At 34.3% G+C, this 15036-nt stretch overlaps 1 protein-coding gene and 1 long non-coding RNA gene across 2 annotated transcripts in view; both read left to right on the top strand.

Annotated features, from left to right (window-relative positions):
* The window catches only part of LOC107654391 (PDZ and LIM domain protein 5-like), a 64857-nt gene extending 63201 nt beyond the window's left edge, over positions 1–1656 (top strand). Inside the window, exons 10-11 of the mRNA XM_016441440.1 lie at positions 623–747; positions 1490–1656. Coding sequence (XP_016296926.1) covers positions 623–747; positions 1490–1579 — 215 coding nt within the window. The 3' untranslated portion in view covers positions 1580–1656. The remainder of the gene's footprint in view (positions 1–622; positions 748–1489) is intronic.
* Positions 1657–6427: 4771 nt separating this feature from the next.
* Positions 6428–15036, top strand: part of LOC107654399 (uncharacterized) — an 11049-nt gene continuing 2440 nt past the window's right edge. Inside the window, exons 1-2 of the long non-coding RNA XR_001630331.1 lie at positions 6428–6613; positions 7570–7633. This is a non-coding gene — a long non-coding RNA (uncharacterized LOC107654399). The remainder of the gene's footprint in view (positions 6614–7569; positions 7634–15036) is intronic.

The following is a 15036-nucleotide window of genomic DNA, read 5'->3' as shown; positions in this document are numbered from 1 at the left end:
TCAGAAGCACATTTATAACTGGAATATAATTTAATTTCATTCACATGTGTTTCATAAACACATAATCCTTTATGCATTACAATCCGCCATCAAAATGATATATTTAATTATTCCGGCTGCTGTGAGAAAAGGCTATAAATGATCCGCCACCTGCAGGATCCTCACATGCGATAGCCTAGTAGCCGGGACAACTTCTTTATGTTTACAGACGTGACATAATGACGCGGCAGCATGCTCGAATTTCCCACGAAAACCTACCCGTACCACTCAAACTAGAAAACATTATTATAAGCTAACCGTTGTGAATCGGGCTAAAGTAAGGCGACAGTTTTGAACACTGGCTGGTTATGTACTTGCTCAAATATTGATTTTGGATCATTTTTAACCAAAAAAAGTTACGGACTGCAGCTTTAAATAAAGATATTTTTATTTTGAGAAACTTACTTTTACTTCACTACATTCCAAAGCATAATATCACACTTTTTCCTCCTCTACATTTCATAAAAACACATCCTTTCCCGTTCTGTCAAACTGAAGAAACCTCTGTGTGAATCGAGATCTGATTCATGAGCGAGCTGAACTGATTCACTAAACTCGGAGTGAATCGGAGCGCTGTGATTGATTTGTTTAGATTACTACACCCTGTTCGGCACCAGCTGTCACGGATGCGACTTCCCCATTGAAGCGGGCGATAAGTTCCTGGAGGCGCTGGGGTTCACCTGGCACGACACCTGCTTCGTCTGTACGGTACGAGAACAGTGCAGTGTATCAGAGCCATGAGACGCTTGCTCCTGTTACGCAGTGAATATAGTATGAATGATGCATTTATATAGCGATTTATTGTGTATTGCTGTACACGCAAAGCGCTTTACAATCATATGGGGTCATTACTTTCACTTTTTTTTAAACTAACTAACTTTACTAACTTTGTTTTATTATTGTATTTATTTACTTATTTATTTGTTTGTTTATTTTCTTTACTTATTTCATTCTACTTATTTATTTACTAACTTTATATATTTATTTTGTTAATTTTCTTTTACTTACTTTATTTACCTTTTTATTACCTTTTTATTATTTACTCATTTACTTTTTATTTATTTATGTAGTTATTTATTCACTTATTTACTTTATTTATTTAATTTAATTCATATGCATTATTTGTTTATTTACTTGATTTGCTCATTTAATTTATTTACTTTATTTTCATTTATTTATTGAATTTTTTTATTTTTACTCACAAATAGCAATTTCTACTCAAAATATTTTACGTCTTGAGATAACTAGAAAAAAAATTAAATGAATTATAGAAATTCCCATAACTTTAAAGGTCTAGAAATCACAAATATATAGGGTTTCCCTGGTTCTTAAATAAAACTGACATTTGTAAAGGGAATGAATCAAAATGAGAAATATGGTTTTATTTGATTGTTTGAAGGGTTAATATGTGGTTTTGATGATGTTCTGGTGTCTCTCTCTGGTCCTGTAGGTGTGCAGCACGAGTCTGGAGGGTCAGACCTTCTTCTCCAAGAAAGACAAGCCCTTGTGCAAGAAGCACGCTCACACTGTCCAGTTCTGATCTCACACTGAAACCAACGCCTTGCTGGTCATATTTGACTTTTGTGAGATTTATTTTAGTGCATGAATGTTTATGAGAAGAGATATATTTGCTCCAGTTTCCCTCATCATGAGATCAGAAACTGCTTCCCTGAATAAGACTCGGTTTCATGTTCTGGGTGTGTTTGTCTGTTTTTGAGTGAGTATATCATGCGATACAGTGTTTTATTGAGATCTTTACCATGATTGAAAATGATCTTTACATGCAAAAGATATTTCATTTGTTATTTGTAGCATTACAGAAGATCATATTCTATTTTCCACATGTTTTTAAAGAGCCATGACTCTGTGCTAATATATTTTTCACACTCATGAGATCAGTGTGAGTGCTGCAGTACATCCAGCTCTCTTTATGCAGGTATATTTTATATTTATTGAGGCGGAAAGGAAGATTTCGGGGGCTTTGCGCGTATTTTACTTTCAGAGCGGTGATGTTTAATGTTTTATGAGTTATTTCTGTGCTCTTTTATCTGTGTCAGGTTTGTGGGATGTCTGATTGATTCTGTGCCTTTATTTGTATTAATATACAAAAATGTTTCATATTTAGGCCTAAAGTCATTCCGACTGTTTTCTAATCATTAGCACTCATTTTGAAGCTAATAAGGGTCGGTGGTTCATGTGCATCTTTATTCTCAGAGCGGTGATGTTTAATGTTTTATGAGTTATTTCTGTGCTCTTTTATCTGTGTCAGGTTTGTGGGATGTCTGATTGATTCTGTGCCTTTATTTGTATTAATATACAAAAATGTTTCATATTTAGGCCTAAAGTCATTCCGACTGTTTTCTAATCATTAGCACTCATTTTGAAGCTAATAAGGGTCGGTGGTTCATGTGCATCTTTATTCTCAGAGCGGTGATGTTTAATGTTTTATGAGTTATTTCTGTGCTCTTTTATCTGTGTCAGGTTTGTGGGATGTCTGATTGATTCTGTGCCTTTATTTGTATTAATATACAAAAATGTTTCATATTTAGGCCTAAAGTCATTCCGACTGTTTTCTAATCATTAGCACTCATTTTGAAGCTAATAAGGGTCGGTGGTTCATGTGCATCTTTATTCTCTTTGTTTTAGTTGCCTGTAATTTACTTCTTTATTCTGAGATGGGATGAAAAATAAAACATACATTAATCATAGTGTGATTAAAATGATTTTTTTTTTTTAATGCAACACTGATCACAACATCCATTGTTATCATTAACTAAACTAAAACCATAAAAAAATTATTGCTTGAAATGATAGATAGATAGATAGATAGATAGATAGATAGATAGGTGTGTGTATGTGTGTGTGCGCGCATATGCAAAGATGACAAAAGACATTAATATACAAAAATGTTTCATATTTAGGCCTAAAGTCATTCCGACTGTTTTCTAATCATTAGCACTCATTTTGAAGCTAATAAGGGTCGGTGGTTCATGTGCATCTTTATTCTCTTTGTTTTAGTTGCCTGTAATTTACTTCTTTATTCTGAGATGGGATGAAAAATAAAACATACATTAATCATAGTGTGATTAAAATGATTTTTTTTTTTTAATGCAACACTGATCACAACATCCATTGTTATCATTAACTAAACTAAAACCATAAAAAAATTATTGCTTGAAATGATAGATAGATAGATAGATAGATAGATAGATAGATAGATAGATAGATAGGTGTGTGTGTGTGTGTGTGCGCGCATATGCAAAGATGACAAAAGACAAATATGAGATATGCAAAATTATAAAACAAAAATGTCAATTTTAGCTAGTCATTTTTGTTTAGATTAAGTTGAAGTACAAAATAACAAACTAAAAATTCATAAAAACTTTAAGTAAAATAAATTATAAAAATGAGAACAGAATGGCTAAAACTTTAACTAAAATTAAAACAAAATATATAGGAAAATACTCTATATTATTTCACATTTTCATATATTTCACAAGAGAATAACTCTAAAATTAAGAATTTAGAAAAAAATCTAATTTTTGTTTACTTCAAGCTTAAGTACTAAAATAACTCAAACTAAATACACAAACTAAAAATGAATCTATATTTACATATAAAGATGACAAAAACAACACAATTACTGAAACTTCTAACTGAAATTAAAATGAAAACAGAAAATATATAGAAAAACATTTGAAATGTAATATATAAAATCAAAGATTGAAATTTAAAATCAGAATAGAACAGAAACAAATATTTAAATTTTAATTTAAAATGTTAACAAAATTAAAATTAATTCTTCATACAACATGGATCACAACATCTATTGAGAACAAGGTATTGTTATCTAAAACTAATATATATATATTCATTTTAGTTTTATAGCTTTAGTTTTAGATAACTATAGCCTACATATAAATAGTATTTCAATGATACTAAAATATCACTGCATCATCAGAAACACGTTTGCATCACTACTGTAAATGCTTTAATAATGAGTGACATTGTATATTTTCCGGGTCACCTGAGAGCGATCCTTCGGTCTCTAGATCCCAAACCATCACTCCACCACAAACACACAGCCTGCGCTCGCCTTTCATACGATGCCGGATCATTTTCAGTCCCTGCGAAATGGATATTAGCAAACACTCACCGTCTTCCAGTAATGACTGAGTTTGCCAGTAGGTTGCAATGCATGTTTATGATGATCAGATTATAGAAAAAAGGTTTAACCGCATTAGTCCTCCTTCTCCTCCACTAACTAAAAAACTGTTAGACATTCTGCACCTGCTCCTTGAGTATGTGTGTGTGATCATGTATATCCAATATCATTAAATTTTTTAAGCACTACGTTTCATGCACAGAAATTAAACAATGCACAAAGAAAAGCAGACTTTAAAGATGACTTTAATGCTGTAAACAGTATTGTTTTAGTGGTTTGGATGTTTTGGATCTCAATCAGCATCAGATGAAGTTTAAATTCACATGTAAGATCTGAAAGAATCTGAAAGAAAGAGTGAAAATAAAGCGACTCTGTGGATTATTTCTGTGAAACAGTTCTTTTCATTCCTGCACTGAAGCAGAAGCTCAAAACAACTAACTAGTTTAATGCCCTGAATTTGTTTTGTAAATGAATCCTGAATCTGAATGGTCAGATCTGTAGAGAAGCTCAAAAACCAAAGGCTTCATCTATAAAGTGCATTAACTTCATGTTCTGTGTTATATATAGGTGTATTTTTATATATATTTGAAGACTGAATTGTGTTTTATATTTGTTTTTTTTTGTAGTTTAATGTTGTAATGTAGATTTTAAACTTTATTCTTTAGCGTAGCGCTACTTTATGTTCCGTATTTATTTATATAAGTCAGACACTGAAGTGAGTTGTTGTTTTTGTCACTCTTTCTGTTTTAAAGATGTTTTCTATATTCATCCATTGTGTCCTCTTAAGGTGCAATTTTGTTAACCTGGCAACACATCCCTTACAAAAAAAACCCCCAAAACCATAGATACTATAGTTAAACCATACTCCCGCTCCAAGGTTCTGATCTAGCCTAAATGATTCACGATCCACGCTCTGAAGTCCCGATTTGAACCAAATGATTCCCCGGCCTCCGCTCACTCTAGCCCCCGGCCTCCTCTCACTCTAGCCCCCAGCCTCCGCTCACTCTAGCCGCCGGCCTCCGCTCACTCTAGCCCCCCCGCAAGCCTCCTTCGTCGAATCCTCCACCTCTGCTCACTCTAGCCCCCGGCCTCCGCTCACTCTAGCCCACCGGCCTCCGCTCACTCTAGGCCCCGGCCTCACTCTAGCCGCCGGCCTCCGCTCACTCTATTATGTAAACAAAAACGTTTATTTTGGATGCGATTAATCGCGGTTAATCGTTTGACAGCACTAATATATGTATATATATATATATCGATTCGCTCAAATTCGCTCAAATGAAACGATTAATTCAGGAATTATATTTAGTACATTGATAGACATGGTCCTGAATAATTTGACCAATTTTAAGGTCTCTACGGTGTGCTCCATAGCGCCACCACCAGTTCAAAAATGTACTTTTATTTTTCGACAACAGTAGACGTGTTTGATAAAGATGTTTTTCTGATATTAGTGTGAGGTTCAGAGCAGGAATATGGTGATGTAGGCTACAGTATGTGTATTGTATATTCTATAGCCTACTATATTAAATAATAGCCTATATAATTTCAGGTTGTTTGAAAGGGCAATTTTAGATTAGATTAATATTTAGTATTTTTGTATTACATTATGTTTTTTTTCATAGTTTCTATCCGTCTCTGTGAGGTTTATGTTTTTTTTATTTTTTATATATACTCTATGATATAGTTTACATTTTACATTTACATTTACATTTAGTCATTTAGCAGACCCAGTGATGTTGTGTATATGGAGAAGAGGAGGGGTCCAAGAACTGATCCCTGAGGAACCCCAGTGACAAGTTGATGTGCTTTGGATACCTCCCCTCCCCAAGCCACCCTGAAAGACCTACCAGTGAGATAGGATTCAAACCAGCGAAGTGGAATCCCTGTGATGCCCATTGAAGAGAGGGCAGAAAGGAGGATCTGATGATTGACAGTGTCAAAAGCAGCAGAAAGATCCAGCAGAATAAGAACTGATGATTTGGAATCAGCTTTTGCAATCCGCAAGGCTTCCGTGACTGACAGTAGCGCAGTCTCAGTGTAATGGCCACTCCTGAAACCTGACTGGTTAGGATCCAGTTTGTTGTTTTAGGTCTGACGGATTTTGAGGTATAGTGTGGTTGTATGTAGGTGTGTTTTGATGGTGAAGCGGATGAGGAGCTTGTATTGAGGTGTATTTCTCTGATGCGTCAGTGGTTGGAGCTTGTGCGCCTCAACACACACACACACACACACACACACTCTCACTCACTCACTCACACACACTCACTCTCTGAAGGAAAGAAAACCAGCTTTCCTCCTCGAGTTGGGCAGAAGGAGTCGTTTAATCTCTCCTCATCGAGTAATTGATCGCTAGATGTTTCTCTGTGCAGCGGACGCTTTCTGACGGACTTTAGAGGATCGTGAATGAAGGTGAGCGTCTGAACGCCAGTCTGACACGTTCACGGAGGTTTTAGGGTTTAATCCGCCGTGTTTATCGATACACTCGCCGTCGGTCTGTGATCCGCGAGCAGATTTAGGGTGTCTTGTTTGCAAAAGTTTGGCGTTTTCTCGTGAATCTCGCTGCAGTGTCTCAGGATCTTTCTCACAAGCAGCTGTCAGCGCTTAGTTTTAGTGGTACTAGTTTAAGGAAAATAAATTAGGTGTGTTGTGATGAACGGAAAACATCATTCGAGTAAGAGATTCAACTCTTGGAGCACAAAAGCAGTGTTAAATCGCTGTGGTATATTTGTAGCAATAGCCAACAATACATTGTATGGGTCAAAATTATACATTTTTCTTTTATGCCAAAAATCATTAGGATATTAAGTAAAGATCATGTTACATGAAGATATTTTGTACATTTCCTACTGTAAATATATTAAAACTTAATTTTTGATTAGTAATATGCATTGCTAAGAACTTAATTTGAACAACTTTAAAGAAGATTTTCTCAATATTTAGATTTTTTTGCACCCTCAGATTCCAGATTTTCAAATAGTTGTATCTCAGCCAAATATTGTCCTATCATAACAAACCATACATCAATGGAGAGCTTATGGCTGGTTTTGTGTCCAGAGTCATGCATTTGAACATCAAGAGATGTTTTAATCTGTGTTGGGTTTATAAGTGAATTAGCTACTTTTAGATTTTCAAGCATGCATATTTTGATTAGTAATGAAAGCAAACACATCCAGCTCTGGTTGTTTGGGTTAGCAATTATTGGAAGTTTTTTGACATGTTGATGAATTGCGATTTGATTAGGGATGATTCCTGAAGCCGTTTTACTGGTTGTTTCTATATTAAATGATATTGCATAACTCCCAGGGATGTGATTTATTGCTGCTCATCAAGGTCTTACGAAATATTCTGTTTGACTGTTCTTGTAGATGTTGAGAGATCTGATCTGAACGTCATAAATCCATAAGGAGCTGCATTCATCTGCAGACTGAGGTAAGACAATCGGTCAAAGACTTTAGCAATCGGTGCGAGACCGTGTTTTTTGGCGGCTGATGTTTTCATTTTGCCTTTAAATCCTCCGATATTGAATCTTTGGTTAAGTTTTGCTTTGAATGCTTGGTTAAGTTTTGCTTGTTTAATGGCTGAAATAATTGTGATTGTTGTGAATACAGCTGAAGGGTGTTCACATAATGACTGTTATCAAACGGTTTTCCCAAACAATCCCCTCGCCTGCCATTGGTCAGTCACGCAGGTAGCCCCGCCCCCGAACTCACGTCATTGTTTGAGTCAGAAGTTGGGCCGCTCTACAATCAAATCAATGTTTTTGAAAGCGTTTTAAAAAAGTGCTGGGCAATGATTAATCGCATCCAAAATAAAAGTTTGTGTACATAATATATGTGTATATTTATTTTGTATGCACACACATGCATGCATGTACATATTTAAGAAAAAATTTATGTTTATATATTAAATATATTTATATATAATAAAAATTATATGAATATAAATATAGACATGTAAATACATGTAAACATTTTCAAAATATTGTAAGAAAAAGTGAATACGTCGAAGATCTTGATGAAGAATAACTTTTATTACAGAATAGTAGTGACAAAGTACATGTAGTACCTTGGGTTCAACGGAGTCAGACTGAACCCCGAACATCCTAAGCTCAATCATTTTATACAGTATTACGTTCATCTTCCCGCTCAACATGTAAATTAAGTTTCGTTTTAAATGTAAATTGCGGATGACAATGAAAGTGATAGCCTTCCGTTCCCACATCTTCGGTAGACTCAAGTGGGAACAACCAAATGTTAAGGTGATAAGATTAAACAGAATCCATAGCAGTTATTTCATGTACCCTTTTGGTCAGCAGATGGTTCTTGACGACCTGCTGCTTCTCCCACGCTATAAGTGACAAATTATCGCTCCGGAGGTACTATTTACATATGATTAAGATCGGAAAGAACTATCTATATGATAATTAAGCTCTTTGTAGAGAAAGGAGCATAGTTTAATACACAATTTGGAGTGGAAGCTGGGTCGAGGCAGACTATAATTTCTTACAATATATACTGCATGTGTATGTCTTTACATAATAAATATACACAGAACACACATATATTATATAACATTTTTTTTTTTAAATTTGAATTCAATCAATCGTTGCCCAGCACCAGTTTAAAGTGTAACTTGGGATGTGAGAAAATATTTTAGCATTTAAAATAAATGACACACTTCAGCCTTCAAGATAAACATGTTCATTTATACTCTGTATTTTACACAGAGCTCAGATAAAGTTCATTACATCTTTGGGTTCAGGGCTTGTGTTGGGAGTACTAGTTTATTTACTGGAGTACTAGTTTGTTTACTTACTGAATGCTATGCAGTATGTACCTTTATACTGTATGCAATGATAAACAGAGGTGCATAAGACTTGTTTGAGAGCCCTCAGATTCCAGATTTTCAAATAGTTGTATCTCAGCCAAATAATAAAGCTTATTTATTCAGCTTTCAGATGTATAAATCTAAAAAAATTAACCCTTATGACTGGTTTTGTGGTCCAAGGTCACATGTGACTTTTCTGCCGTCTGTGTAGCAGCTGATGAAGTAAAGAGCACAGATTCGTCATCTTCGTCCTTGGATCTGATCTGACCTGACCTGAGTGAATTGGTCTTTAATCGTAGCGTGTGTGTTGTGATATCCGTGAGTATCGTGTGTCTGATAAGCGGTTCTTTGGGAGCATGTCGGCGGCTACAGGAGTCATTTATAATGCGGCGTAATGAGAGAAAGCCATTACAGGGCCCGATGTGTGTTTTGGGTGGGATTTCTAAAAGCCTGCGTGTGGGAAAGTGCTCATTTTGTCTGTGTGGTCTGGCTTTGGCGGCCGTAGGCTTGTTTGAATTAAACCCAGTGGGCCGGCGCTGTTTTACTGCTTTTATTTCACTGTGGCGTCGTTCGGTGTGAAAACATATCTTATAGCTCTGTTCGCTGATGATGTTACGTCATCACAGGTCACTTGAGGTTGATCATTATGGGTTTTAATGGCTGATTTCAATATTAGAAGAGCAGGTGGGCAATATAAAGATTATATTTATCGCAAAATAAACTCAGAGAGTAGGGGTGCACTGTTTGAGGGAAACAGTCTAATTGTACTTCTTTTTTTTTTTTTGCTAAAAATTGTGATTGATTTAAAATGTGTCTGTCTTTTTTTTTTAATGCTCTCTTTTTCTGTGCACAATTTGGCCAACTTTTTGTGATTTACATATGTATGACTATTAAAAAAAAGTAATAATTATATGATATAATAATTATATTAAAAAGTAATAATTTGAAATTAATAAATGGTAATAATAATAATGATTTATTTTTTTATATTTAAAAATGGAAACAAAATTAAATCATTTACATTTTAACTTAATTTATTGGTTTAATATAATTAATTTGTATTGATTTTTTTTTTATAATATATATATATTTTTATGGCTTCAGTGCTTGTTTGTAGGGCTGCACACTTTGGCTAAAATTTTTGTTATTTATATATGTGACTGCATATTTTTATTGTATAAAATACATTTTATAATTAAGTTTAATTTATTAATTTTATTAATATTTATTAATATTAAAATTTATAAATACATTTCATTTATTTTAATATTACATTTACATTTAGATGCTGAATGTAAATGAACACGTATTTACACAATGTTTACATTTATGGAAATACATATTTACAATATTTAAATATTATTTTAATACCCAAAATATTCCCCCCAAAAAATGTGCATTATTTATTAAGGATAATATTGAAAAACGTAGAAAAGTGGAATGCTGTCTTCAGTTAGTCAGCTGAACGTGTGCAGTTAAAATCTCAGTTGTATTGAGTATTGTCTGATTGTTTTGCATGAGCAGTTTAACACTAACTGGCCCATCCGTCTCTCAGAATGAAATCTTCTTTGCACGATGCGCTTCAGCGTGATTTGCAGCACTTGTTGAGCTGTGACATGTGTTTGTTCCTGTAGATTCTTATCTCATTAAAACCGTCAGCTTTGTTTCCCAACATCTCTCAGACGTTTAAAGTCGCTATTGTGCGCGCGAACGCTGCCGAACACTGCGCCTTTGTGCTCTGAATCTGCATAGCCCAAGGGCTTCTGGGAGAATTGAACAAGCTTCTGATGTTCCTGGAGAACGGAGGCGTGTGAGATTCCTTCATCAAGGTGAATTTCCAGCCTGGAGCTGCAGAGGTCAGAGTTTAGAGTCCGAATAATGAGCTCAGATCGTTCTCAGAAACATGACGTGAACTTTTAGGCCTGCTTTATGTTATTTACACATAAGAATGGCATAAAAACGTGGCATAATGTGAAAATGCAGCGCAAAAATGACCATTACTTATTATTTCATACACTACCAGTCAAAAGTTTTTGAACAGTAAGATTTTAATTTTTTTTAAAGAATTCTCTTCTGCTCTCCAAGCCAAAATATTTCACAATATTACTGCTCTTGCTGTATTTATATACAGTAAAAGCAGTAATATTGTGAAATATTTTTACTATTTAAAACAGCTGTTTTCTATGTGAATATCTGTTCAACTGTAATGTATTTCTGTGATGCGCAGCTGTATTTTCAGCATCATTACTCCAGTCTTCAGTGTCACATGATCTTCAGAAATCATTCTAATATGATGATTTGCTGCTCAAGAAACATTTCTGATTATTATTATAGTCTTCATTTGATTGAATTTCCAACAAAAACCACTCTATTGTGAGTTATATGGTTATCAGTTAGCCACGAGTGTGTTTGCTGTGGCTGCGCGTCTGTCTGCAGTCTGAGCTGCATTGGCCGACCTTTGACCCCGCCTTCCGCTCGTGTAATTGCAGGAAGTGAGCGTGGCCAGTGAGAGCAGGGGATTGTGGGTAAGCATTAATGAGCACAGAGGTGGCAGAGTTGCTGAAGGGGAGAACAGTCATTTATTTGGCCATTATTTGAATGTTATGCTAGTGTTGTCTGCATGATTCATAACTAAATGTTTACATTACGTGAAGAAAATGTAAGTGGTGTTTGGAAAATCCACCACCGGGATTCTAGAATCTTCCTTTATGGTTGCCAGGGTGTTGCTACACTGTTGCTGGATGGTTGCTATGTAATTTGTTACTGTCTCCAGTGAAATGAGTCCATGCTAATATTGATGTTAATATTATTGGATAATATTGGAATGGTTAATATTATATAGCCTTGATTTCATCAGCAGAAAAGTCATTTTCAGAAATTTGTTACATTTTAATGAATGATTATATAAGTCCATTGTAGTATTGTAGTGTTTAAACGTATTATTATTATTTTATATTATTAAATTATAATGTATTAGTATTAAATATAAATATTTAACTTATAATTGTTTAATAATATTTTTTATAAATGTAAAATTACTAATATTTAATACAATTAAAAATATTAAAATAATGTATAATTAAAAGTCAATTGTTTATTATTATTATTATTATTATCAATAATAATCTAATAATATTAAATAAAATATTTAATATATGTTTAATGCAATTTTTTTATAAATATTTAATAATAAAATTAAAAATAAAAATCATTTAAAAGTAAATAAATATTTAATTTAAAATAAAACAATTTATTAGTAGTAGTAATATTAGTATTATTATGTAATATTATTTTATAATATATAAGAATATTGAATATAAATATTGAATAGTATTTTATATGTAATAATATTTAATTATAAAATGAAAATATTAGTTTTTATTAACCAATATACTACATAAAAATAAGCAACAATATTGACGTATTTACAAACTTTAATTCTTTGTAATAACTCACACTAATGAATCATGAGACGGGAGTCATTTATTCTGAAAGTCAATAGAATCACTTGTGATTTCTATCAGCTCGTGTTTTTCCGTAAACACGTGAAGTGTCGCATGTGAAAGGAATAAAACCCGACTCATCTCGGATCTCTTCGAGGCTCTGAAGATGAAAGCCAGCGAACTTCCTCTCAGATGATTTGAATTATTATCTCATCAACATGTCACACGCTGCAAACGAAATGCGTCTGACTTTTGACTCGCTGACTGCGGCGGCGGGAGATTTATGGCACTCCGTCTTTGATTTCCCACAGAAACAAATCCGAGCCCTGCGCTAATGCGTCGCGATGCATGCCATCCGTCCATCCATCGTTTGTTGATCGCCAGCTCTTCATGAAGAGCCGTTCTGTTCTCAGCAAGCGTTTTAAAGACTGCCGGTAAGAGTGTGCGTGAATCACTCAGAGTGTCAAACGCTCCATTAATCCCCAGCACAGATGCATTATGGGTGGTGGGTTTAGAGAGGATGGCTGGACGCTGCTCTTCGGGGATTCGGAGAGAAGACTGAAGCCTACACTCTTAAAAATAAAGGTGCTACAAAGCTTCTTCACAGCGATGCCACAGAAGAACCATTTTTGGTTACACAAAGCAGCATTCAGTCAAAGGATCTTTAAAGAACCATCTCTTTCTTACCTTTTTATAATCTGAAGAACCTTCTTTCGCCACAAAGAAGCTTTTGTGAAACAGTGAAAAGGTTCTTCAGATGTTAAAGGTTCTTAATGGAACCATTTAGACAAAAAGGTTCTTCTATGGCAGTGTTACTCATTGCGTGGCTTGCGAGCCTCATGCGGCTCGCCAAGCTTTAATGTGTGGCTCGCATGGCAGATGGCAGTAAATAATGCGATGATATGATCAATACAGATATTTAATAAAATCATTAAAAACAAGCAGGGCTATAACTAAGCCATTAAAAAAACTCACACCGTGTCTACACCGGACGCGAGCATCGTGGAGCGACGCGACAAAAGACAATAGAACCCATTATAATTATGGCCCTATGATTTCTGCGATGCGGAAAACGCGGACGGAATCGCGGAATCCAGTCATAAAAACAGAATTTACTGTATAACGGGGAATGTCACGGAATTTGTCAAAGTTTGGGTGAATAAATCAAAAGTAGGTCATTACACTTAAATGAAATCACAATATTGATTGGTATCTGTAAATACTAAGCTGCAAAAATAACATTTAAATATGAATCCTGCGTGTCTCTTTATGAATGAATGGCGCAGACGCACGGTTTCGTTTACTACACACATACTGAAGCGAACAGTGTGTTCAGCGTCTGCTGTCTCGCTAAATGAGAACATAGCCTAAATACATGAACAACAGTCAGTGTCTGCTCTATTGCAAATAATTTATATTTAAAAAATACCCAAAACAGCGGAAATATTGACTAGAAACAAAGATATTTAAACTTGCTCTGCCCTTACGTCCATGACATTGACTCACTGCGGAGTTGTTTTGGCAATCTTTCCAGCTCTTAACGCCGAATGTGCTCTTATGGTTTGATACATGATGGGCTAATGTTGAAGCAAATAACTTTAAATAAATAACTTTTAAAAATAAACCCATTTGTATTGCATTGCGTATTGTATGTTATGGGATGACGGATTGAGAAGCAGACATGCTATTTATGACTGGATGTAACTTTTCATACTTTGCAGTAAAAGTGGCTCTCCTATTAACTTTGTCCTATAAATGAAAAAAAATAGTGAAGATCACTGTTCTATGGCATCGTGAAACAGCTTTATTTTTAAGAGTGTAGGGATGGGAGTATCCATCCTGAAGTATCGATATATCGATACTGATGCGAGTATTGAAAGTATCGATACTCAAATAAAAAATTAAGAGTTTATTTGCAAAAACAGATAACTCCGTTTTTATTAATTTTCTTGAATCATGTTTTTTTATTGTGTTATATTGTGTTAGTTAGCTGTATTTTTTTTAGTTAGATGGGAGTATCCATCCTGAAGTATCGATATATCGATACTGATGCGAGTATTGAAAGTATCGATACTCAAATAAAAAATTAAGAGTTTATTTGCAAAAACAGATAACTCCGTTTTTATAAATTTTCTTGAATCATGTTTTTTTATTGTGTTATATTGTGTTAGTTAGCTGTATTTTTTTAGTTATTATTATTTAATCAAAACAACCCAACTGCAGTTTGATTGATATTAATTGGAATGTAGGACAAAAAAAAAAGATTTTTGAACTTTTTTGAGAACAGAGTTATCTGTTTTTGCAAATGAACTCTTCAAATACACTCTAAAAAATAACCGTGAATTTAACGGTAAAAGACTGAAAAAATGCTACAGCAAAAACCTGTTAAATGGTTAACGGTAAGTTCCCCTACTATATACGGTGAAAAACTGTATTGGACATTACATGTAATTTACGGTAGTATACCGTTTTTTTAAGTGAAAAATAATAATTTACAGTGAATAACCGTAAATTATTATTTTTCACATTCCCTGCGTTACATTTCAAATTTGATGTTTTTTT

Source organism: Sinocyclocheilus anshuiensis, unplaced genomic scaffold (assembly GCF_001515605.1).
Source record: "Sinocyclocheilus anshuiensis isolate Anshui unplaced genomic scaffold, SAMN03320099.WGS_v1.1 scaffold2443, whole genome shotgun sequence".
Classification (NCBI taxonomy): Eukaryota; Metazoa; Chordata; class Actinopteri; order Cypriniformes; family Cyprinidae; genus Sinocyclocheilus; species Sinocyclocheilus anshuiensis.
This window is presented reverse-complemented; position numbering and strand designations above follow the sequence as displayed.